Source organism: Rattus norvegicus, chromosome 2 (genome assembly GCF_036323735.1).
Source record: "Rattus norvegicus strain BN/NHsdMcwi chromosome 2, GRCr8, whole genome shotgun sequence".
Classification (NCBI taxonomy): Eukaryota; Metazoa; Chordata; class Mammalia; order Rodentia; family Muridae; genus Rattus; species Rattus norvegicus.
Window position 1 is genome coordinate 24956210 of NC_086020.1, and position 25961 is coordinate 24982170.

At 42.0% G+C, this 25961-nt stretch overlaps 1 protein-coding gene across 3 annotated transcripts in view; it reads right to left on the reverse strand.

Moving 5' to 3' along the window:
* Window positions 1-25961, reverse strand: part of Rasgrf2 (RAS protein-specific guanine nucleotide-releasing factor 2) — a 248075-nt gene that overhangs the window by 107511 nt on the left and 114603 nt on the right. For 2 of the 3 annotated variants that reach the window (NM_053721.2, XM_063281151.1), the window contains 4 exon segments: window positions 1611-1718; window positions 9891-10150; window positions 10725-10973; window positions 15260-15342. In NM_053721.2, the coding sequence (NP_446173.2) occupies window positions 1611-1718; window positions 9891-10150; window positions 10725-10973; window positions 15260-15342 (700 nt within the window). 3 annotated transcript variants of the gene reach the window in all.

The following is a 25961-nucleotide window of genomic DNA, read 5'->3' on the forward strand; positions in this document are numbered from 1 at the left end:
ATAGATAGATAGATAGATAATACACAAGATAGATGGTAGATGGATGCATAGGTTATTAATGAATGGATGGGTAGATAGATAAAGTTCACAATGTTCCTAATTATGAAAACAGGTGGCAAATATTAGTAAACAAGCAAAATATTGGCTGCACAGTAAGAAAATATGTCATTCTCTCCTATTTGTAGCCACTATTTTATCCCAACTTCTAGGTTATTTCCTCTGTTCTCAAGTCTCTATGACAAATAATAAATAATGAGTCCTTACATCGACTAGGATTTTATATGTGAATACAGATATAAAACAAAGCTCTGATAACAGCAGAGTGGACAGGATTTAACTCTCGCCAGCCTCGCAAAGACTCTGATCACATTCTCTTCCACACGGCAATGAACCCAAGGAAGGCCACTGGGACGCTTGCCAAGTGCAGTGCCCTGCACTGATCAGAGCATCGGGAACAGTGCAGAGATTCATCTGACCCCACGCAGTCATGTGACAAGATAGGAGAGCCTCGTGGGCTGCCTTCATTTGCCAGGATAACCCAAATGGCAAGGTGATGGGTACCTGGCCAGGAATCTGACTTAAGGACTGCGATCTGGTCAGAGCACAGCCCACGCTCTTCTTGCTGCTCCCACAGCCAAGGGCTGATGATGACAGCTTCTGTAGACAGGTTGGTGGCTGCGAATGCAGTGACCTCTTGGAGGCATGGACTTCTATCTTTTGCTACCCATAGCAGAAGCATGAGAGTAAGGGACAAAAACAACATCCCCACTTGGCTCGTGTCCTTTGGAGTGATCTGGTTTCATAATTTTCTCTTCTGACTTGAAATCATCAGCTTTGGAAGGGGTCAGGGAGAGGCAACATTTCAAAACAACTCTTATTTGGATATTTATTTGAGTGGTAAGGACAGAAAATGGGGGGATAAAATATTTCTGCTTTTTGAGCAGTCTTTCCCCCAATTAGATATTTGTTGTGTTTCAAAACAAACTATGGAATCATATAGCATATTTCTTATAACTATACCCTGAAATTATACACCAGGTTCTTACTAATAAAATTATAGGGTCCCACTCAACTGAACTTTATTTTATGCAAAGTAAGAATTACGAATATGGTTTTCCCAAGCCTACTTGTATAGTTGACACTGGGACTCAGGGTTGGGAGCTGACCCCTCAACTAGCCATCCCCAAGATGGACATTTCGTTCTCTTTCTCCTCACAGAACACATCACAATACCAGAATATTAGTCAGACTGAAAGTAGGCTTCCTGATCATTGATATTTCTACTTCTCTGATCTATGTAATATTAGTTATAATACTACTTAATATAATATTAATTATAAAGATTAGTTCATCTCTGTTAGTGTTGTTGTTAGTTAGTTTATTGTTTTTAAGAAACATTTGGGGATAGAAAAAAGCAGGGGTGGCCTAGAGAAGGATGGGAGGGCCCTGTTGGCCATTAGGTGAGCCTAGAATGGATTTGGAGTCTAGGTGGTGGGAATATTGTTAATTGTTGTAACTAATATTACATAAGGAAATATTATAACCAAGCAGCACACTGATCTAAAAGCTCAAAGGCTTTTCTATTTCCAAATCCCTGTCTGAGCTCTTACCTCCAGGCTGGCGATATCGGAGGTGCCGGGGAGTGGTTGAGGGAGATCTACAAGGTGACATGTCTGTGGAGTCTCCTGCTCGGTCGGCTGGTGCAGACTCTGGGACAGCTGCCGGAAAACACAACGATGTTACCCAGGCCATGTGTGCAAGAGTACCTCGGCAAAAGCAGGCATGGAAATGCAAATTTCTCCACCAATCATAAACATCATTTCATATTGGCTTATACATTTAATGTGCTTTCCTATAAAATCAAATCATTCTTCTCAACAGAACATTAAGAAAATAAATAATTAAGAATATAATGCTTGGGGTTGGGGATTTAGCTCAGTGGTAAAGCGCTTGCCTAGGAAGCGCAAGGCCCTGGGTTCGGTCCCCAGCTCTGAAAAAAAGAACCAAGAAAAAAAAAGAATATAATGCTTAATATGTGCATAATGATCCACTGGGCTAATGACCCACTGATCACGTCTAACCTGCAGGCTAACCTTGGCTTGTCCCTCTGCCTGAGGCAATAGGAGGTTAAAGAGAGCAGAAAGTGTACAGTGGGCCCCTGCCTTCCAGAATGGTTTTTCTTGAAACAGAACATTGAAAATTTTCAGAGTAGAAAATAAATTGGAATCAAAAATACAATTTCTTCTTTGCCTAAGATGTCCATTAAGGCAGCCAAAGTTTTATCTCTAACCATGTGTCCCAGGAAGCCCAGAGAATGTTCTTTAGGATCTCGACATACATTTCCCCCACATGGTAGCATTAATCAAACATGGATATATGACAAAGCTATATGAACTAAAATTAGTCATACATTAGCTCTCCTTAGCACTAGTCAAATCAATGTTTAGTAGCCACCAATGCCTAACAATCACAGTTTTGTACAACAGAGCTATAAAGCAATTCTCTCTCACCCTGAAAAGCTGTATTGACTAGCAAGGCTGAGCTACACATCGCCAGTAAGCAAGTGAAATTAATTTCTTATCTTTCTTTCTTTGTTGTTTTAGATAGGTATTTAGATAGGATAGTTAAAGTTAGGCAAGGACTTGGCCTCTAAACTACATCTCCAGACGGAGTGAAACTTTCTTCAATGAGCTGTAGAAAGTTTAAGATGATGTGAGTCTTGGGGTGACAGCTGATATCCCCAGAATGAAACTTGTCTTTCTGAGACTACAGTCAGGGCTACAAAGATGCCACTTCTAAATTCCTTCCCCTGGCTTCTTATGCAGGTAAAACAATAGCATGCATCATTTCCAAAAAAGTAAAACCAAAAATTAATATGTCCAATAGGTCCTACCTGGCTTTTTAACTGACTCACCGTGATTAAATTTTAGTGCCGTTTCCACTAATATATTATCCCAGTCAAGTAGGCTACTTCCCTTGCCTCACCATCCAAGGTTTTACTCAACAAACATTAAAAAAAAAACATAATGACTTCATGTAAAACTATTTTTAAACTTTCATATTATTTACTCCCTTAGAATTACGGCCACGATTTTGATCTTTTGAAACGCAACAGAGAAAGGAAGTGCTTAGAGTCTTTTCTTGAGTGACATAATTACAGAAAAGCTGGTAAGATGCACACAAAGAGCAAAAAGAAAGAACAGTGCTTAGCTGTTGGTTTTATTATTTCCTAAATAGCTCCTTCCACATTCAGCAACGGGAAGCATGTGTTGTGGAAGAACAGAATATCAAGTACAAGTCCTTGGTTCAATCCAAGCATGCATTCATCCGTCTGAGAAGACGAGGAGCCCTGTAGTCAGCATTAACAAAATGCAGCTTTTTTAGTTAACGTCTTGACTGAGAGAACTAAATAGGACCTCGATGTCCTGAAAGAGCAGGGGTCGATAACCAACTATGAGCGAACACAGGGGAAGCCCTGCCATCCCTGTAGAACAGGGAAGCGCTTCTCCCTGGCTTGCCAATTCCCAGCCAAGCACTGTGCAGACAGCCTTGCCTACAGGACAAGTGGGCAGATGTGGGCTCAAAACAAACGCTAAAATCAGGAGCACTTCAGCCTCCAGGCAGGCAATTTTCAAACCGAGAACAGGGAAACAGATTCTGGTCCTGTGGGCTGTGCAGCCACACTCGGATGGGTAAAGTGCATGATCATGGCCTGAGTGGACCTGGTGAGGGAAGGGACAGCAGGTGTGATGCAACCACTGGGCTCTCCATTCCTGCCTTGCTTGCCACTGTGTTGATTTCCATTGAGAACCCATCATTGATCAGTTCATAGCCATTTAGGGTGTTTTTTTTTAAAGAAACATTTGGGGGAAGAGAAAATCAGGGAGGGTCCAATAGGACAGGAGGGCCCTGGTGGGGGTTAGATGAGCCTCGACTAGATTTGGAGACTGGGATGTAAAAAGATTAAATTACATTATTTACCTCTAAAGAAAATTATTGCCCTATTTATTTTGAGGGATGTTTTCTGTTTCTCTTCTTTTTGTTCACGCCATTTAAAGTTTGTCTGAACTGTTACAAAAAAAAAAAAGTGGCATTACCATTGCAGTGACAGTGAGATTAGACAATGGTCCCCCGGCATTTAAATGAGTTTACCGTAAAACTGGGTGGCCGTCAGGGAGACCTGTGCTCTCTGTGGATGTCACGGGCAAAGCTGATGTTACACCGTGAGACTGTGTGGGGTTGGATTCTGAAGTGGGAGGCCAAAAAAGGAAAAAAAAGTAAAAGAAAAAGTAGTAGCTCTTTGCACTCAGTCTTATTTAAGTTTTGCCAGCTGTTTTGACTCTTGATATTATGCAAAGCACATGCAAACATCTTTCGAATTAAAGATTGGTCGGAGCCTTCCACTTTCCTGCCTTTAGGAAGCTTTCAGGACTGGACAGCAAGGGAAATGGAACAGCACCCTTGATTTACACAGATGTCACATGTATATCCGTGCACACTTACAAAGAAGCATGCATCCCCGCATATATGCTCTGAATCATCAGGCTGATGCCTCCGTGTCCAGCCATGTCTGCCATAAAGGTATTCATGACCAAGATTGCCCATACATCATGGCAGAATAAAAACCGAGTCCATAATGGAGCCATCTTATCTATTCAGAAGAACGCCCCCGAGAACCACCATGACAGCAGTTTTAATTCTAAGCCTTTTACTGTGGGGAATCTGTCTATCAAGTCCCAATAGCCAGGAAAGATGAACCTGTTCAGACAGGCTGTCCTCAGCTTTCGGTGAGAATCACATAATTTCTCTCTCGTCTGCCTCCATTCTGTCAAATAAGAAAATCAGAAGCGAAGTCAAGGACTCCAGGGCTCAGAGGACCACAGAGAAGACCATATAACCCCTATCCTCATGTATCCCAGTTTTCCCCCATGGCCTGATTTCTTTACCTATCTTATTTTAGTCCGAATGTGTCTGGTCATGAGTCTGTTTGACTACTATCTTAAATGAAAAGACATTAGAAGCAGCTACAGACAGGTAAAGAGAATAGAAACGTAAGAAGCTCTTAATATCGGGCTACAAAGAGCTCAGGGGCTATGTTAGCAGGAAGCTATGCCTGGAAAACCCAGGAGCAGAGAGGTGCAGGCATTTCTCGAGCACAGCCTTATGTCAGCCAGCTCATCAACCACACACCTTGGACTTTCTGCTCCACCCAGAATGGGAGGTCAACAGCATACAAGGAACTGAAAATGTAAAATAGTTCTAACCTATTAGCATCCAGATCCCAACTCTTAGAACAAACTCTCAATCTTTTGTTTGAGGCAAACCCAGTAGGAAAGAAAAATTCTGCCTTCACTTGAGCTAATCCTGTACTGTGAGCATGAATTCCAGGCCCTCTCATCTGCCAGCCTCAGGGCATAAACAGCCAAGGCTCTGAAGCACCCAGGGAGCCTGGCCCAGGAGCTTTTCTCATTTATCAGAATCTTGTCATGCTATGATTTGAATCTACCCCTGTGTTAGAAGATTAATCCCTAGCCCAACTGTGCTGAGAGTTGGGACCTTTAAGGATGATTAAGTCACAAAACCTTTACCTTCATAAAGATGCCATGCTATTTGCCAAGAGTGGGTTCCTTCCTCTGGCCCTGCCCCTTGCTCAAGTGAGGCTTTCTACACGTCTACTACTCTACACAGAAAAACAAAACAAAACAAAACAATATTCATCTCTTGATATCTTGCCCTCCAGAATCTCTGAAAAACAAACTTCTGTTGATTATGAATTACATAGTTTTAGATAGTATAACAGCTACAAATAGATTGAGCCCTAAATCTGTCTTCTAGCTTATTGCTCCAAGAGGGAAAAAACCACTTCATCTGTAACCCACACTTAACAGTGTCCTAAGCATTCTAGACCAATGCTGTGCACTCCAAGATAAGAACTAAAGAAGGTGGGACTGGAGAGATGGTTCAGTAGTTAAGAGCACTGACTGCTCTTCCAGAGGTCCTGAGTTCAATTCCCAGCAACCATATGGTGGCTCACTACCACCTGTAATGGGATCTGATGCCCTCTTCTGGTGTGTCTAAAGACAGCTAGAGTGTACTCACATACATTAAATAAATAAATCTTAAAAAAAAAAAAGAACCAAAGAAGGCATTGACCAAAGTGTGTGTATGTGCTCTTATATATACATGTATGTGCTCTATTTATATGTGCTCTTGTATTTGCATGTGTACTTGTGTGTGTGCTCATCTGTGTACATGTGTATGCTTGTGTGTATGCACTCATGTTTCTGCATGTGTCTGTGCTCATATGTGTGCATGTACGTGCTCATATGTGTGTACGTGTGTGCTCTTATGTATGTGTACTTGTATGTGTGCTTATGTGTGTTTGCTTATGTTTATGTATTCATGTGTGCATGTGTGTGCTCTTCTGTGTGTTCTAGTGTGTTTGTGTTGTGCATATGTGTACATGTGTATGTTTGTGTATATGTTTGTGTATGCATATGCATGCTCATATGTGCATGTGTGTATGTGTTTGTGTATGTATGTGTACTTATATGTGTGTGTTTACATGTGCTTTTCCCAGGAGAACTGAGATACTAAGATAAGTGAAGTAAGTCAGTCACAAAAGGCCAAAAATGGCGTGATTTTACTTCCAATAGACGTAGAGCAACAGAAAATACAATGGTGGCTGCCAGAATCTGAAGGAAGGGAGGAATGAGGTTTTGTTGACCAGTTGTATTTTCCTGGTCAAGATGAAAAGGTTCTAGTGATCTGTTGTGAATGCTTTTGATTGCTTAACTTTCTTGTCATTAAAAAAAAATCAGGGAAGGAGAAAACCATTAGAAGGACTTTTGCTTTAATCTGAGTCAATATTTGGATGCCTTAGGAAAACTAGACAGTTCTGCTTACAGGGATGCTCCTGGTGTCAAAGCAGGGAAAGACTTTCACGTTCAGGAAGGACAGTCACTCAGAGGAGCGCTCACTAACCCCTACACATACAGTTTCATTACCCAAGCTTGGCTTGCCTTCTCCCACTAAGTCACAAGCCTCTCTTAGCTCATATCAAAGACACTCCCTAGTCCTGCTTAGCCAGGCACAGTCTCCCTGCCTTTCTGCTTCCTGCTCCTGTCTGCCTACCTATAATTACATGTCTTTTACCCACAGAGCCAGAGTAGGGCACCATCCTACTTTCCCCACACAACAGTTCCAACCACTGGAGCACACACAGTATCTGCTCAACTCCCAGAATAGCCCTGACCATTCATGGGGCAGCTGACCTCATCCCAGCCCTAAGATCAACCAAAGGGAGCCAGGAAGCTAACATGGAAACCCTTGATCCTATAGTGCTGATCCCAAAGATTCACTGGAATCTGGCAACAGAGGGGAAAGAATTCACCATACCCTGGGAAACTCTTGGACTGCCCAGGCCACTGAGGCCTCAGAGAGGTTAAGATAATCCCAAGCCCTATTCTATCCCAGGAGCTGCTGCCTGTATGTGGGTGGGACATGTTCTTCTAGCTGGGCTGCGTTGTCTGGCCTCAGTGGGAGAGGATGCCCCTAGCCTCCCAGAAACTTGATGTGTGTGCGAGGGTAGGGGGATACCCAGGGGGCCCCCACTCACTCAGAGGGGAAGGGGAAGGGTTTGGGGGAAGGATTGTGGGAGGGAGTGTCCAGGAGGGGGTAGTGAGCAGGATGTAAAGTGAATAATTAATAATAATAATAATAATAATAATAATAATAATAATAATAATAATAATAATAAAGATAAGCCCAAGTCACTCCATCCTTGGAGGTGCTCAGATTCCGGTGCTGGATAGAACCTCAGTTACATCTGTCACCTAGTCCTTGCCTCATTATTTCCAAGAATTCAGCATGATTTTGCAAGGCTTGTTGTTTTAATGACTTTTTAATTATCTTCCCCCCTCCTCCTTAATTGCTCACTTGTCAATTTAAAGAATTTCTTTTCTTAAAAAAAAAAGCTGCCACTTTGGATAATGACAACCACTCCAGTTAAAATTCCATTAAACACTTCACCCAGCAAGTTTATTTAAGTGATCTGGGGGAGCAAGCACATAGAAGCTTCAAGCGAGCAGAAAAGCAATGATCTGGGCCTCCATCTGGGGGGGCTCCCCTTAAATCTGAGTGCTGTCTGACTTATTGCCTGATTTTTGTGTTAGCATCAATAAGTAACTCAGTTATATTAAAGGGGGAAAGGTCTTTGCTAATGCAGCTATGAAACTTGCTTACAGCCTTCACAATAGCACTGGGTTTTAAATTCTGCCCTTAGAGCCCTATGGGGCACAACCCCGAGGAAGAGTATGCAAGTACACCAGCTGCTTATCCTATTGCTGGGACCCAATCCCTGTCAAAAGCAACCCAAGGAAGGGAGGGTTTACTTTAGCTCATGTTCTAGGCTCAGCTCATGGTAGAAGGGAAGTTGTAACAGTAGGAATGTGGGGGAGTCCATCACCTTGTGTCCACAGCCAAGAAGCAGAGAGAGACGAACGCTCGGCTATCTTGCTCTCTTTTATTCAGTCTAGGACTCCAGTCCGTGGGGTGATGCTGCCCACAGTTTGTATGGTATTCCCACGTCATTTAACTCAGTCTATCCACAGCTCTTAGGCATCTCCAGAGGTGACTCTACACCTCATCAAGTTGTCAGTTAATATTAGCTATTATATAGAGGACACTCAATTAGTTCCCTGGGTTTTTTCTTCATTCCTCCATTTAATAGCCATTTACTTCCTGCTAAGCACTGGCCAAGGCATGCAAGACAGTGAGAAGAAAAAGCTAGACAAGGTAGGTCACTGATCTCATGGAGTTTGCGCAGGTAAAGACTGAAAGGCCCTGCCGTAGGAACTACCGAGGAGTTTTGAAAACACAAGGAGGAAATCATTGTAACTGTAGCCTAGTAGGTGAGAGAGTCTGAAAAAAATGCTGTGGGGAGGGACTCAGCCACAAGTCTCAGAGGATTTGCAGACCTTAGAAGGAGAAACGAACCATTCTACATGCAATGGGAAGCCGGTCCAGAAAGTAAGCTCAGAAGCCATGTGCTATAATCCACATGCTCAACACCATTTTACAGCCATACATGGTGTGCCCACGCTTACAATCCCAGCTCTTAGGAAATTTGAGGCCGAAGCATTGCTATACATTTGAGAACAACAGCCTGGGGTACAAAGTAAAACCCCACCGTAAAGTCATCAAAATTTGGCTGCATCACAGAAAAAGTACGTTTCTGTTTTAAATGGACTCACTATACTTTTAACCCAGCCTGGAAGAGCCCCTTCTCCATGACCAAGCCCTGCATGCTCTTAGTGCTTCCAGTTTAGGTCATCCTGGGGATGATGGGTTGGGAAGGACAGATCCTACATGCAGCCAACAGAGATGGAGGAAACGGTGAACCCAAGTGATTGGACAAGAGCGTTCAAAGCTTGTCTTTTAGACAAAGTATCATGGTAACTCATTAGCCAATCAGCTTTAATCATAATCCAAGAACTTCCCAGTCATGTAATCTCGATGTACCAGTCCTCTGTTGATGACTAACTACATCTCACCCTGACGGTAGAGAAGAGGAAAACTAACAGCTGCCTGTTGTTCCAGGGCAAGAATCTGCAAGGAAGCTCTTTATTCAACAGGCACTGTATCCTTCCTGCTTTCTATGCAAACAGAAGGAAATAGCTACAAAGTAGCTGAGAGTCCAGAACGATGGTAGGAACCAGGCAGCTGCAAGCGTGGGATGTGATCATGCCAGTATGCTAGGGAATACACTTTGAGTACTTCATGTGGGCATGCTATACAGATCTCCATGGGCTCATCTTCATTCTCTTCCCCGGCCCCTGACTTTGATCTGGAACAGAGAGACCCCTTGCTAAGTTCCATTGGTACTTTACCAGTGTGAGGTGGTGGGGACGCAGCAGGACTGTGGACAGTGGTGGGACTACTGGAAGATGAGGATGTAGTCAGGTCCAAGGCTCCGATCCTTGAGTTCAAGGAAGATGTCAAAGACAGCTTTCTGGCCCTCACTGGGGAGGACGTTCTGGATACAGCCAGGGGAGGTGGGGAAGAGAACTTGCGACAAAGACGTGGGGATTTTCCATCGACCAAATGTTCTCTGTTGTTCTGGCTCGTGGCAAAAAATAACTCTAGTGATCTAAAAAGAAGAGCAAATTAACAGATTGTAGACAAATGGAGACAAGTCTCAGCTATCACGAAGGAACACACTCTCAGCTTGCCTACATCTGATGGTCTTGATAACACTGTATTGCTACTGCTGGATTCTCCTTAATTTAAAAGCTACGAGTGCTCGTGCCTGTGCCAGGAGAGCACAGACTGTCTGGGACATCTGATCCCTTGCCATCAAGGAGTGGTGAAGCCTTGAAGTAACAGCCAATAGCATTCCATCTTTGAGGGGTAGAGGTCTTGCAAGGGAGGCAACTGCACATCCCTTCCTCAGATGACCCACAGGAACATTAGCACTTAAGAGCATGTTTGCCAATAATAATAATAATAACAATGATTAGTAATGATGGTGAGGATGCTAAAATAAACGAGCCAGCTTCCAAATAATCATAGGGTAAGGTCAGTTGAAGACTTCAGGCATCTCTATGTCTTCCCTAGAGAACTCAGACCTTTAATTTAACACTTCCGCTCATGGAGTAAAGTCAAAGGTGAGCCAATCGCTTAGGCGCTGCTCTTAGAGACTAACATCGGCAAAGCCGGAGTACCTGACAGGAATGGAGGTGAAAGGCCTCTTGTAGATGTCGGAGAGCTTCCCCAGCACTACGGCAGCCGTGGTGAAAATGCGGTAGGTGTGCAGGAAGGTGTTGAGGAAATCGATGCTCAGAAACCGCAAATCCGTCAACCGCTCCAAGAGGCGCTCCACGCTGGCGTAGCGGATCTGGGGCACTTTGCAGGAATTGAGTGTTTTACTGAAACAGATGTCAGTGTCGTCTTTATGAAGACGGGCATCAGACCTACATGCAAAGCAGGAGCCTGTGAGCAAAGCGGGCACAGCTTCCGCCTGAGCCGCTGAGTGCTGCAGCGTTTGTAAACACATTCAAATGAGACTTCTGGCGCCCTCCACAGATGACCTAGCGATGTTCAGGTGGGATGACATGCCACAGATGTGTTTGGGAACACGATGTGCCACCAGGACATTCTAATTCAGGGAGGCTAGAAGGAATTATGTGGTTTGTAATGACATATGGTTTTACTGTGTGGAGTCCTCCTTGCCCTAATCCAATCGTGTTTTATTAGAAAGGCGACACCAATGTGGACTTTAGTAGAAAAAAGGAGATTTCTCATGCACTTAAAACAGAATTTCAGAAGTATGCTTGAAATGTAGTGGTGAGAAGCCCTGGTGTATGGAGGAGGAAAAGGTGGCTCTTCCTGCTGTGTAAAATATTAGGATACATTGTATTATAAAGATGTGATACCAGTATACAAGATATAATTTATTATTTTACCTTCTAAAACCAAATCTTTGATTTGTCAATTACATGGCTTCTGATATTATTACAGGTTATTATTCTTTACTGATTATGCCTTCCAGTATTTTCTTACATTTAACGTCTCATCCTTTTTAACATCTTTCCTTTTATGTTACTTAATTTTTTATTTTTCTTTTCTTTATTTATATTTATTATATGATATATTATGTTTATCATATAATATGTTATATATCATGTCTATTATATTTTGTTTAATTTATTAATTACTATATTTATGTGGGGAGATATATTTGGAGGTAAAGGATAACTTGTAGGAGTCAGTTCTCTCCTTCTACTGTGTGGGTTCCAGGGCTGGAGCTCAGGTCACTGGGCTGCGGATACCTTTCCCCACTATGTCGTCTTGCCGGGCCCTCTCATACTTTTCCTAACTTCTTGAATTGAATGCATAATTGATTTATTTTAGTCTTTCTGGCTTGTTAATATGCTTAAACTTTTAACATAATTTAACTCACAAATTAGCATGCTAAATTTGCATTCTGTTTTCAATATTCTGCAACATAGGAAATTAACTCTTAAAAAGAATAATACAGGCCAACCATCCTGTGAATGCTATCTAACATGGTTACCATGTGAAAAACTCTACTTCAGTTCTGCAAATCCTTCCATCGCTGCCCCCGACTTCGCAGGAGGCCGTTCGCTGGTGGCCTCACTAGGAGGACCACTGGAACCCTCTAGGCTTCACTTCCTGATCAATTCTGTTCCTCTTCAGGAAAGTCTCAGAGTAGAACATCGGCAGTGCTGACCATCACTACTGTGCTAAAGGATGCGTGCAGGGTTCACTACTTTGATGTTAAAACAGGGCCCATGCATTTCTGAGAGCCAATTTCTTGCTAAGCATCAGCTGGTGCTGTTATAGGAGCCCCTGCTTAGGTCTTCTAACGCTTTGAAGAGTTTTCAATGACATATGTATTTTCTTTGGATGAGCAGGAATCAATAGCTTCCTTTGCTTGCTCTAGCAGGAGTTATGTGTTGTGTAGGCAGGAGCACTTCGCCTGCACCATTTAATGGCCAGCCTTCCTCTGCAGAGGGCCTGGCCCAGGGTAGCCTGCTGACTTCATTCGCATTATTGATTTTGGAAATATACTAGTGGGTCTTCGGAGGTTCGCTAAAGAGCCACACTGCTCTTTCATTTATGTACTACACGATCCTCAACCAACAGCAGCTTTCTGGCTCTTGAGTTCTCATTTATCAAAAGATCGGAGTGACTTTTTATGAACTAATCAGTCTCATGAAAGGGTTGAATAAAATAGTCATCTTTTTCTTTCACGTATCCCATCGAAATCTCCGTTTTCCAAAAAAGTAAAGGTCAGGTATTATTAAAGAAAGAAAGCCTCAGTCTGCCTGCCATTTAAAGGGATGTTTTCCCACAGCCGCTGTTTTGCGTTCTAACTGGTCTTGAGCTCTGCGTTGCCGTTTTCACTATAATTACTTTGTTGAAAACACTAGGAGGGAAGAATGCAGTTGCAGCCAGCATGAGATTAACTTAAACTAATTACAACACTGTCCTTCAAATTCACGACTGTATTCTCATTTTAAGAAAATAAACTCAATATTATCAAATTACTTCATTTTCTTTTATTACACCGACTAGGCTCTCCCACTATTTCCTAAGGGACCCCCAAGAAAGCCACAGTGTATCAACTTAAACCTCCAATGGCAAGAACAGCTCCTGTTTGGTAAACACACAAAGAGCCATCTTGAGGGATCAAAGCCGAATTGCCCATTATAATTGATGAGTTTGAAAAGGAAGCAAGTGTTTATCATGTCGTGCCAACAACAAGACATGGCTGTGTTGGGATGTTTTCCTCTTAACTCTGAAAAAAACGTTCATGGCCCCTCCCCTTCCTACCGCTCCAATGGCTTGTAGCCATGGAGACAGATGCACAGGGAAGCAGAATTGCTGGCCTTAAGCTCCGCAGCTCCTCTGAAGAAAACCAGTGAGGCTGGCAAATGGATAAATTATGAACCTTCTCTGTGTCTTAGGACTATAACAAGTGTGGCGGGGAAACCCTGGCCAGTCAGCAGGTCTCTCATTCCTATGTCGCTTCCAGAATTTCAAGGCAGAAACGTTCAGTCTATGTGAAAATGGTTCTGCAATGAGAGTGGGCAGATACCCTAACATGGGAGGGGACAGTAAATGTGTGTGGCACCAGCCCCAAGTGTCAGACACACAACTGAAGTTTTTGTTAACTTTGGAAGTCAAACAAAACGTGTAAGGGTCGATATGCAGTTGCCTTGGGTTCCACGGGCTTTGGACTTACCCACAGCACCTGACTAACCATTATGATTCTAAAGCACATGGACTCAAATACATATCGTATGTGAATTCAGAATCCTCACGTAAAAATTAATGAGAAAATCCTATAATTTAAACCCGACTTAATACCCCATACTTGTTCTGAATAGTCAGGTATTTTAATTAATTCAGAAAGAAATTTCCAAGTTGAAAACCTAGGAAATTAAATCCAAACAGTATCTTTGCTCTAGAATTTATAAACGGCCCTCTCTGAAATATTTTTAAAATGGACTAAAATGTAAGAGGCTATTTTTAAGTCTCATTCTAATAGTTTTCTGGTATTGCATTCTCTGCCTTCGTGTGATGTTCTGCCACACGGGGAGCACGCTAACACGACTCTGAAGCACTCCGTCATCCTTCTATAGGTAAGGTAGCAGTTTGTCTCAGCATGACAATTCAGACCTGAAAATATCCACACAGGAAAGCATGAAAGAAATGTTCTTATTTTCAAATAACTTTTAAAAAATATACAGCCAAGTTGTTTTTAAAGAAGACATTCTACTCTAAAAATGTGGAATGCAAGGGACTGGAGGGATAGCCCAGTGTTTAAGAGCACTGAGGCTCTTCCACAGGACCTAGGTTCCATTGCCAGCCTCCACATATCGGCTCGCAATGGCCTGAACTCCAGTCCCAGGGGAGCTGATGTCCTCTTCTGGCCTCCAAGTGCACTGCATGCATGTGGTACACAGACACACATGCAGACGAATACCCATTCACAGACATTTAAAACGTGAACGCAATGTGGAACAAACACAACCAAAGATAAAATGAGAATAAAAGACAATTCCTTCCCCAGTTTCTAAGTTTGAAAATGAATACAGTCCCACATGCTCAAGACTGTTGACACAGGGCTCTGACATGCATAGTTGGTAGCTATTGGTATAATTCCTCATTCTAAACTCTGACGTCCTAGTGATCCATTTAAGCTACAGGACTTGCTTTGTTGGAGAATGGGACAAGATGGCAGCCTGAGCAATGGCCTCTGAGCAAAGCCAGACACATGCAGTAAGCAGATGGTGCCATAGTCATGACAGCTGATGTCCGTCAGGCGTGGTGAATGTCTGAACCTGGCTCTACAGCCAAGTCTGAGTGAGAGGATTCGTACTCACTGCGACAACGGCAATAACCCAGCCACACCTTCATCTACCCCCTGACCTTGAGCAGTGTTTAACACTGAACTTGAGCATCTTGACAGGATTTTTGTCCTGAATAAGGGTATATGTTAATACTGTGAAAACACATCCCAGTGCTAGCTGCCCATGTGCTGTGAATCTGAAAAGGCATTTGATACCAGCTATTGCTAGTTATAGGATTCAACATGAGTTACTTCATGTCTGACACAATGTACGCTCCCCAGAAGAGTTCGTGAATCCTCCGGGCTACGTTCAAGGGTTCTCGTTCTCTGATGATCTGATCTTGATTAAAATGGCAGGGAGAGGATTTCTGCACTTACTTTATCATATGGGGCACAGTAACTTTAGAATTCTCTTCGAAGACTATAGTCATCAATCCATTGCATCGGATATTGTCCACGCACTGTGAAATAATACATTTTTAAAAGGTAATTAAAACCCACATGAAAAGGCAGGCAAGTCATAGATTCCAAAAAGTCAAGTGGATTCCTCATCTGTGTATTTGACACACACACACACACACACACACACACACACACACACACACACACACGGAGGAAGGGAGAGAGAGAGGGAGAGAGAGGGGAGCAGATAGGTGGTACATGTTTCTAAGCTAATTTAATACTATGTACATAATCAGCCAAATGCATGACAAATACCAGTGGATAGATATAAAAGCCATATTTTTCCAGAGTGACAATTATTATTACTTTATTCATGGAGCTAAGGAATCAAACAACTCAGGACCTTGCACACACTAGGTAAGACCTATCCCCCAGATCTGCAGTTTCTTAGAATTCTGAGTCACAATGTCACTCTGACGAATTCTGTGTCTGCACAAACACTAACTGGGAGATTTGTACCTTCTGCCCTGGCTACACTCATTTCTGCCACCAAGGGCAATCGGAGTAGCCAGATTGTAACTGGCATTTTGGATGGAGGTCTCTCTCACTAGCAAGCTCTGAGCCCACTTCTCAGGTGCCTTTCTGCCAATGAATTCCGACATTGACTAGTTTGTTTCTGTTGGCACCACGTTGGGTGGGTGAGGGGGCAGAGTGTGATGTCTTGTGTTTCTGCACACTTAACACTCTGTAACCACTTTTTCTGTTTTCTAAGAGAACTTGGGAATTTGGGTTAATTCCCCATTTTATGTGCGTATATGCCCTATTTATTTCAAGCCTTCTTCTGAAAAACTCATTCTGAATTATAAATCTTCCTTTTGGAGACTATAACTAAAACTGAGAAGTACACAAATTTTCAATGATACCATTGTTTTGATTAAATTAAAGTCCATGACTGTAATTAAACGGTGTATAGAATGCCATTACATCATGACCTCACATAGGTCTTAATTTCATGGCCTAACCTGAGTCACAATGCCAGACGAAAGGATGATGCATATAAGAGATTAGACCATTGATTGTCATAAGCCATTTTCATGTTTGTTTTTCTTTCAAAGGTTGCTTTCCTCAATGCTTATGTTATCATTTAAGATACCAGGAAAAGAAAGAATTCACGCTGAAGAAAATGAAGCTTTCCTTATGCATTTCCTTAAACTACAACACTGGAAATAACCTTGAGTTATGTTTCCTCACACAAATCCTTATTTAGCTATGAATGTGCTTATAGGTGAATTTAGGCTCCACCTAACCCCTACAAGGTTGATGCTAAGAATAATATAGAAGACAAGTCAAGATAAGCCAGGGCTTCATGTCTAAACACTTGCTGTAAGAAACCCTCAAAATAAAAGGGTTATGGGGCACCAACCCAAAGATATACACACCAAAAAATACAGAAATCACACATTCTCAGAATTCCCACTGGAATTCTAGTCCAAGTCAGAGGGGGAAAGTAGCTTCTCATAAAGAAAATATTATATAATGTTGACTTTAGAAACACCTTCAAATGAACACCCTTGTGCTAGACTCCAGAGAATATGGTCCAGAGGTGGCTTCTGTCTATGGAGCTGATTCCAAACATAGGACTCATACTCTCAGGCCACTCCTCATCAGGGGTGGAATGAGTGCTGTTACACATCTAATTCACATAAAGCTTAGGCCATAAGAAAGTGAAAACATCCTGCCCCCAAGTCTTGGACAGCAGCATGGCACATGCCCAGTTTTGAAGGGTTTCCACCAGTGAGACAAATTGCTGTAGGTTAGAATCCCCTTGGACCTGAAACATGATGACACGACCTTTATGGGAGTTCCCAGGGCCAGGTGGCGATGTGTGTTGGTGACCCCCGTGCACAGTTCATAATAAAGGTGAGCACAGGAACAGTAGGAGATGGCTAGAGTCAGGCAATAGGAAAGAGAATCTTGAATCTGGGCTTTTATCCTGAAGGCTTATGGGAAGCCATTGAGTGCTTCTAAGCATTCCTTTTTGTTGGGTGATCTAAACTGGGCTCATGCAGATATTCTTTATAAGGGGTTAGGGGAAATCAAAGACCCCATGGGGTCATTAGAACAACAATCTGAGTTGATAAAGGAAATGATTTGTGCTTCCCAGGTGATGAACTGTGGAAACGAAAAGCTAGATATTTTGAAGAAAATGAAAGAGACTACTTATAGCATAGTAAGAAAACAAGAAGAAGGGGTTGGGGATTTAGCTCAGTGGTAGAGTGCTTGCCTAGCAAGCTCAAGGCCCTGGGTTCGGTCCCCAGCTCCGGAAAAAAAAATCAAGAAGAAAACAATGATAAAAATCAAAGATGACCTTACTGTAAGGATAATTCAATTTTTTCTGATGCCAGTGATGAGTTTAACACAAACCAGCCTACCCATTAAATTTTCCAGAACAACAAGAAGTTGCATTCAATATAAATCCTGGGATCTTTACAAAATGGGTGCTTATTAAATACTTACTATAAACTGGACTAAGAGCTAAAATACTCTGATAAAAGCACCACTGTGGAGAATGGTTTATTGTGGCTCACAATCTAAGACACAGTCCACCATGTTTGGGGAAGTCAAGATATCAAGAGTTTGAAGACTGTGGATGGCTCTGTTGCATTCACACTCAGGGAGCAGGCAAAGGATGAGTTGAGCCAGTGCTCAGCTCTCTCCCTCCCTCTTTACCTCCCTCCCTCCCTCCCCCACTTCTTCCACCACTCCTACCTCCCCCTCCCTTCCTTCCACCAATGCTTACAGTCCAGGCTCCTCTGCCTAGCGAACTGTCCTGTCCATGATTAAAACGGGTCTTCCTTCCCCAATTAACGAAGCTAAGCCTCACAGGTATAAGCAGAGGCCCATTTCCCAACTGATTCTAACATCTGTCAAGTTGACAGCACTAGCTGTTACAGTGCACTGTTTCAAATTCATTTCTCAATAGACCACAGGGGTGGAGGTTAGCACTTATTATCTCATCAAGCTGTGAATCCTGGCACAGGGTAATCAAGAAAGGGTTTTGTGGTAAGAGGCTGAAAATAGCCAGGGAGAAGAAGGAGAGATCTTCCCTTTCCTCCAATGACCTTTCCAACAGCTTCCTTCTCTCCAGTGTCCCTGACCTACAATGAGGATGCTACTTGAGTAGAAAACACAGGAAGCAGGAGAGTGGATACGGCGTGGGTGACTTCTGTAACAAGCAGCCACATACCCTCATTTTCTTTTTAATATTCTAAGCAACTTGCATAATTACATAAACACCAGCTCTCACAATGATTGTGCAAGCAAGCAAGCACAGAGCTGAGGCCACCATCACACACATCGGCCTAGTGTTGCCCATAGTCCCACAGAGGCTACATTCTACTCAAGTAGAACCCAGTCGAAAAGAAACAAGAAAAAGATGAGACTGAAGTCACACACTTATGTCTCAAAGAAACAGCTACACCTCCTTCAAAAGAGGTGGAAGAAGCAGATTCAACCCCAGTTTTTAGGGATTGATAACTCCATTCCCTACAGAACACAGGGACTGGGTGAGTCTGAGTCTGGACAGCCAGGAAATAGATCCTTGGAGAAGAGCTCAAAGGGCACCTGTCATAGGCAGGGCCAAGTTGGAAAATAAGAGAGGGGCAGAGTGTTCCTGAACCCCACACAAGCTGGGAAGAGAAGCCAGGTCATCAGAGGGCAACCCTGCAGACTGAGTGCCCTTTCTCTCTTCCTGGAGACCAGACAAAAGGTTCTCACTCCCACTTCTTGAAATAAGAAACAAGAAGTTAGGGGTCTTAAGACTATTCTGCATAGATCCCTTGCCTAGGAAACAGATCTGTTTCTATAGAAACCAAAGGAGATGTGATGTGTGGTCACTGTACCAAAGGCGAGAGATGGTACCACTCCAAGGAGCCAAATGGAGTTACTTTTCCATCCTCAGCATAAGAACAAGCTGTCTTCCCTCCGTCTCACTGGTCCAGGTAGAGTTAGTTACCCAGGACCAAGGAAGACTTTACAGACTGACTCAAAAGACGCACAGGGAAAAACAACAGCAGTCAGACAGTGCTACAAAAATCTTTGAAACAGGAGCTGCGCCTTTCTTTTCCGCCTCTGAAACGCCATACGTCAGACTGCTTCTTTTTTGGCTGAAATCAATTTAATTTCTTAAGAAACATATAGTTCTATAAGAAGAGATTAAAGGGGAGCATAATATCCAAAAGTTGCCACAAGAAGACGTTAAGAGTTTTTAGCTATTTAATTAAATTACTCCTCATCGTAAAAGTAGAATGCGAGTCTCTTCCTACTTTTCTTAACTCTGTCCCTTCACAAACATAGGAGTGAGTGCATATTTTGGAAATTAGGAGATATAAACAGAAGGAGAATATAGATATTTGTCATCTTAAAGTTTTATTTTTATTTCACTTTGAAGGTTTATTTGTCTTTATTTATGTGTATGAGGGTTTTGTGTACAACGTGCCTAAGTGTACTGCATGCTTTCCTGGTGCCTGCAGAGCCCAGAAGAGGGCATCATATTCCCTAGCACTGGACTTACGCAGTTGCTAGCCACTATGTGAGTGCTGAGAACTGAGTCCTCTTTACTATGTGAGTGCTGAGAACTGAGTCCTCTTTACTATGTGAGTGCTGAGAACTGAGTCCTCTTTACTATGTGAGTGCTGAGAACTGTGTCCTCTTCCCCTGCAAGAGCAATGTGAGCTCTTAACCGTGGAGCCATCTCTCCAGCCCTGTATTTTTTTTTAATTTTTATTTATGATATATTTCAACTATCTAGAAAAAACAAGACCTCCATATGCCAGTCACCAAAACTGAACTCCTATTGATGCATTCGAGTATCTGTAGGGCATTTTTTGTCTTTTAAGGATATAACACACAATAAGCAGAGCAGAAGCCTCTTTATTCTTCCATTCCTCTAGGCTTCTCCCACTTGGACGTAAGCACCGTGTTGAGCTAATTGAACCTTCTCTGTCTTAGTGATGAAACACACAACCAAAAGCAAAGAAAAAAGAAAAGAAAAGGGAAGGGTTCGTGTTGATTACATTTGCACATCACAGTCTATCACTGAAGGAAGTTAGAACAGGAGCTCAAGGCAGGAACCAGGAAGCAGGAGCTGATGCAGAGTCCACAGTGGGACGTCGCTTACCCTTCGCAGTAGAACATTGTTTGACCCCATGGCCTTCCTTCTTGGACAACTCAGAACCACCTGCCAAGGGGCTTCACCACCCTTCCCACATCAACCATTCATCAATAAAATGCCCTACAGGCTTGCTTTCAAACAATCTGTATGAAGCCATTTTCCCAGTTAAGGTTCCTCTATCCTATGGCCAGTTGACAAAAACAAAACAAAACAACAAGCAAAACACTCACTTGTTCTTGCCTCCTTTTTAAATATTGCTTCTATTTCAGCGTGCATTACAGTATACACTATCATCTGTAGTTTTAAAATTCACAAAGATGTTTGCCTTCTTCCCCCTTCATTGCTTTGAGATTTATTTCCATTCATCTGTATTGCTTACTGATTCATTTTAACTGCTATGCACCCTACGGTCTGAGCAGACCTGCTTGCACAGTTAAGAGTTTTACATTTTTGGCTATAACAAAAATACAACTAAGTTTACAGATTGCTGACTCTGGAAATGTTTCTACTACTCCAACTTTTAGCTGCTCAGAGTAATTTTAAGATTTGTCTTTTCGGGGCTGGAGAGATGGCTCAGTGGTTAGGAGCACTGACTGCTCTTCCAGAGGTCCTGAGTTCAAATCCCAGCAACCACATGGTGGCTCACAACCATCTGTAATGAGATCTGATGCCCTCTTCTGGTGTGTCTGAAGACAGCTACAGTGTACTCATATATAATGAATAAATATATTTAAAAAAAAAAAAAGATTTGTCTTTTCGTGTTTGACCTTCAGATTTGCCTCACTGTCTAGATGAGAATCTACTTGAGAATAAAGGCTCAGAGCCCGGCATACGGCTTCCATCTGATGTGTCCTACCTTTCTTTTTTCTTTATAAAGATCCCTACTCATGTTCACTTTGAGGATGACGTTTTCCTTTTCTCTAGTCTTTCTAACCCTCTCCCAAACCTTCAGTGCTGGTCTCCGTTGTCGAGTCTGTTGGCTGGCTTGCCTGTACTCTACAGTTTTCTTACGTGTTACCAGCCTTTGACCCTCCTATCAGCCATGACTAATCTACTGTCTTTAAGGAATTTCCCAAGATTTGTAATTCGATGTTTGTAGTTTCCATTTAAGACTATTTATTAGGGGGGTTGGGGATTTAGCTCAGTGGTAGAGCGCTTGCCTAGGAAGCACAAGGCCCTGGGTTCGGTCCCCAGCTCCGAAAAAAAGAACAAAAAAAAAAGACTATTTATTAGGGGTGGGGCTGGGTGTTGGAGAGCAGTTGGGGACACCCATTGCTCTTCCAGAGAACTCAGGTTCAATTCCCAGCATCCACATGGCCGCTCACAACTTCCCATAACTCCAGTTCCAAGGGATGCAACATCCTCACACAGACATACATTCAGGCATAACACCAATGCACATAAAATAACATAAATAGATCATTTTAAAAAAGATGACCTATTCAGTTCCTTGATGACCTGGCCTTGTCGTCTTAAGGCAGTGATGGATTTCCTCCTACAGCTCCCCTCCATCTAGGTTCCTTTCTTCCATTGTTTTACTGTGTTTTAATCATTTTTAGTTTATAGTCCTAGTGGAATTATCCACACTGTTATCTAAAGTTCATTCAAAGTGCCCTGTGCTCCCTAGAGATATTTACCCCTCGGGTTTTGATTGATTGATTGATTGATTGATTGATTTATTTATTTATTTATTTAATTTCAGCTTATGTCACAAACCAGGTGCTGCCGAGAGAGTAGATGGAGATTGGCTTCCACAATCCTCTGGGGATTTCAGCAATCAATAATTTCTCAGCTTGGGATTTTTGTGCCATTAAATTCTATTTCCATAAGCCAGACTTATATTGTCAGGATCTGCTCCGAAGGACAAATGCCTTATTTCTTTCTGTGTCAATGGGTGAAAAACTTTAAGTTCTTGTCTTGCAAAAGAGGTAGCTTCCAGTGCCCAGGCTTTGCACAGGGATCCTGATTACTTTCATCAGTCTTGGGGTTTCTCTCACCCTATTTCTGTGTTAATTCTCCTGGGACAAAGGCCAACCTCCATCTATAGCCACTCCCCAGGCGCTAGGTCTTTAGAGGACAAGCTTTCAGATCTCTTACTTCTTGTGATTAGATATTTCTCTTCCTACCTGTATGTATCACCTACGTGTGACATTTATTTATGTTACTGAATTTATGTATTAAACATTTCTGTTCTATGGCTGGACCTGAATCTGTCTTATTCTCCATATTTCCAGGGCTGCCACTTGACATAAAAGTTATGTGACAATTTCAGATATCTCATTCCAAGGTCAGGTCTCACTTATAAATCTTTGGAGTTCACTGTGTAGAGTATTAAAGTTGTTGTCAACAGGAATGAAAAGAAACATTCATTTACCTTCAAGTTTCAAAAATAAAAATCAAGATATACAGGTAGTCAGAAGCATAGCTCAAAAGTGCATATGTGCTCAAATAGTGACATTTCAGTTATGAGAAAGGTCTTTGACACATGCTACACAATGTTCAACTATCTGTGGGATAAGTAGAAGACAGGTAGATAGATGCTAGATAGATGGTAGGTAGCCATGATAGATAATAGATGATGGATGGATGGATGGATGGATGGATGGATGGATGGATGGATGGATGGATGGATGGACAGGTGGACGGACAGATGGACAGACAGATAATAGATAGACAGACAGATAGATAGACAGATCATGTCATAACAAAGGAAGAGTTTTTAATCCACTCTACCTCAGCCAGTTTTCAGCTTTTATCTTACTTCTATTTAGGACTTTGAATAACACAACAAGGCACCATTTTAGACAAAACTAGACTACAATAGAATTTGCCCATGCAAGTTTATATATAAAAATAATTGAAGTGGAAGGTGCGTTACAAACAACAGACCTCTTGTATCTTTAGATTCAATATCCATGTTCCAGTAAACTATGGCTGAGAAATACTGAAGGGAAATCTCATAGAGATGAAAATATGCAACACAGATAGCTTTGTTCTTTCCTTCCATTACTCCCTAAACAATGTAGTCTAGCAATGATGAAGCAGCTGATAGTATTGCTTGAAGCATTGTTTCAGGTGTTGTCAAAGATCTAAAGATGATGATTTAAAGGATGCAGGAGACTCTGTGCAGTTTGTGTGCAAATATTTCAAGGAACTTGAGCATCCCTAGATGTTGGCATCCTCTGGAACCTAGAGTTGATCAGTCCCAAGGGTGCTGAAGGAAAGGAACTTAATTATTATGAAGCATGTATCTTAGGTGTTGGTGAGAAATGACTGTGTCTGAGGAAAATGAGTACAGCTTTCTAACTTAGAATAAATGTGCGAAAAATAAGCGGGGTGTCAGATGCCTTTATCATCTTGAATTTGTTTGAATTACAATAAACCTTGAAATTAATAGGATAATAGAAGTGGTCCCGTGCAGCTTAATTTATTAAAAATGTTTTAATTTATTTTGTGTATGTGTGTGTATGTGTGTGTGTGTGTGTGTGTGTGTGAGAGAGAGAGAGAGAGAGAGAGAGAGAGAGAGAGAGAGAGAGAGAAAGAGAGAGAGAGAGAGAACATGTGTAGATGCCATAGCCCATCCAAATGTGAAGGTCCTAAGACAAATTGCAGGAATCAGTTCTCTCCTTCCCCCACGTGGGTCCCTTGCATCAAACTCAGTTTGTTAGGCTTGGCAGCAGTGCCATTACCCACTGAGCCATCTTGCTTGCCTTTAATCAGCCTGTGACTAGGGTCTGTGTGAAAACAGATCAATTCACAAAACAAACAAACAAAACGAGGACATGTATGTGTTGATGGACAGCCTATGCATAACGCATTTGGATACTGATGCGTTTGGAGAAATGTTAATGGGTTTTGCTTTGGGTTCACCGGACCTGCTCACAGGTCAATGTTCTACCGTGGGATACTATGCCATCACATTGTTTTGGATTCTCAATGCTTACAGGTAGTAGAAAGAAGTGTTTGAGCCCACTGTTCTTTGAATTCACCATTTTTATGTTAAAATACAAAATTGACTTCAGGGTAGCTATTTTAAGAAGGACAGCATGACCAGTGTACTATAAATTTTCCACGTAGAAAAAATTGTCCAAACTTTGGCCCAAAATGTAGAATTTCTGCCCAAGCCAAGAAGTTGGGAGAATTTTAATTCTGCATTTTAGTTAATTTTCATAATTACTTGAAAATCTGTTCAATGTGCTATTATGCATCTGAGGGAGACAGGCAGCAATGAGCACGCCACACTGAATGAATGGTCAACTCTTTGTCTCAAGTCCTTCCCTATAAATAGATGAAGAAGGGGGGAGAATTATTGGTTGAGACCATTAGCTATTTGCATGTTTTGTCGGAGGCGCCAACAGTTAATTATGGCCTTACTGGTGTAACTAGAGGTATAATTAATCATTCAAGTAATTGTTCCTCCTTAAAATTACAGCTTTGGGTGCAGAGACCTGGCAAAGCTGAAAGTCTTAGGTTTTGTAGAGTTCCTTCTGTGACAGTGGGACCAGCTCCCTTACGGAGAACTGCTTGACTGTCTTAAATAAGACCCATGTGCGATTAGTGCCACACTAGAGTCTAGCACTGTAGCTTCAAATCAAGCCATGGGAAAACTAAGGTGCAGCCATGTAAAAGACAAAATAACAATAGACTTTATTCATAATCTGAATTGAAAGAAGATACTAGTCTCTCTAGTCTGTAAAGAAGGTTCTAGTGAATTAGTGTTCAGTTGGTATAAACAAGGAAGAAGTTGGCATAGTGGGAAATGGCAATCTCTTGAGTAATTACAAAGATGTAAATTAGAATGACTGAAGGCAAAACCCAATTTTCCATTAAGTGGAAGACGTGGTGATATGCCATGGCTAGCATTTGGCAGGACATAGTGATGGGAATGTACTCATGGCACAAAGAGCAATGCCTTGCTTTGGAGAGAGGGGTGATATTGGGCATTGAACCCAGGACATCACAGTTGGAGGCAGGTACTCTGCTTATACCCCCATTCTTTTCTGCAGCTGACTTACATCTTTCCCAAAGGAAATGTGAAATGTGGCCAAGCATGAATCATTAACTGAAATCATTAAAATTATTGTGGCCTCAATACCAACCTTACACTCTTTGGGGGAATGTATCAGGGAAGAACCTTTAGGTGGGGAGATATCTTTTTACAAAGTTAGCAGCATATTACTGGGAAATAGCACACATATTTAATGTTCAATGTCTTCAAAGAAGGTATAAAAATGGTAAATTAATGTGATAGGGTGTATATGTATGTATTGTGTATACACACACAGTTGCTTAAAAATAGATGTGGAAATTACAGGAATATAGAGGGAAATGAGGCAAAAATAATAAAAAATAATAATTCACTGAAGCCAAACTATGAAATCATTTTTGAATGAATTTTGGGGGCTTTAGAGATAGAGTTCATTTTGGGGGACAGAGGTCCTGTAATGTATAGAACAGAAGTGATCTAAAGGGCTTGTTAAGTCTAGAGCATTTCAAATGTCATCT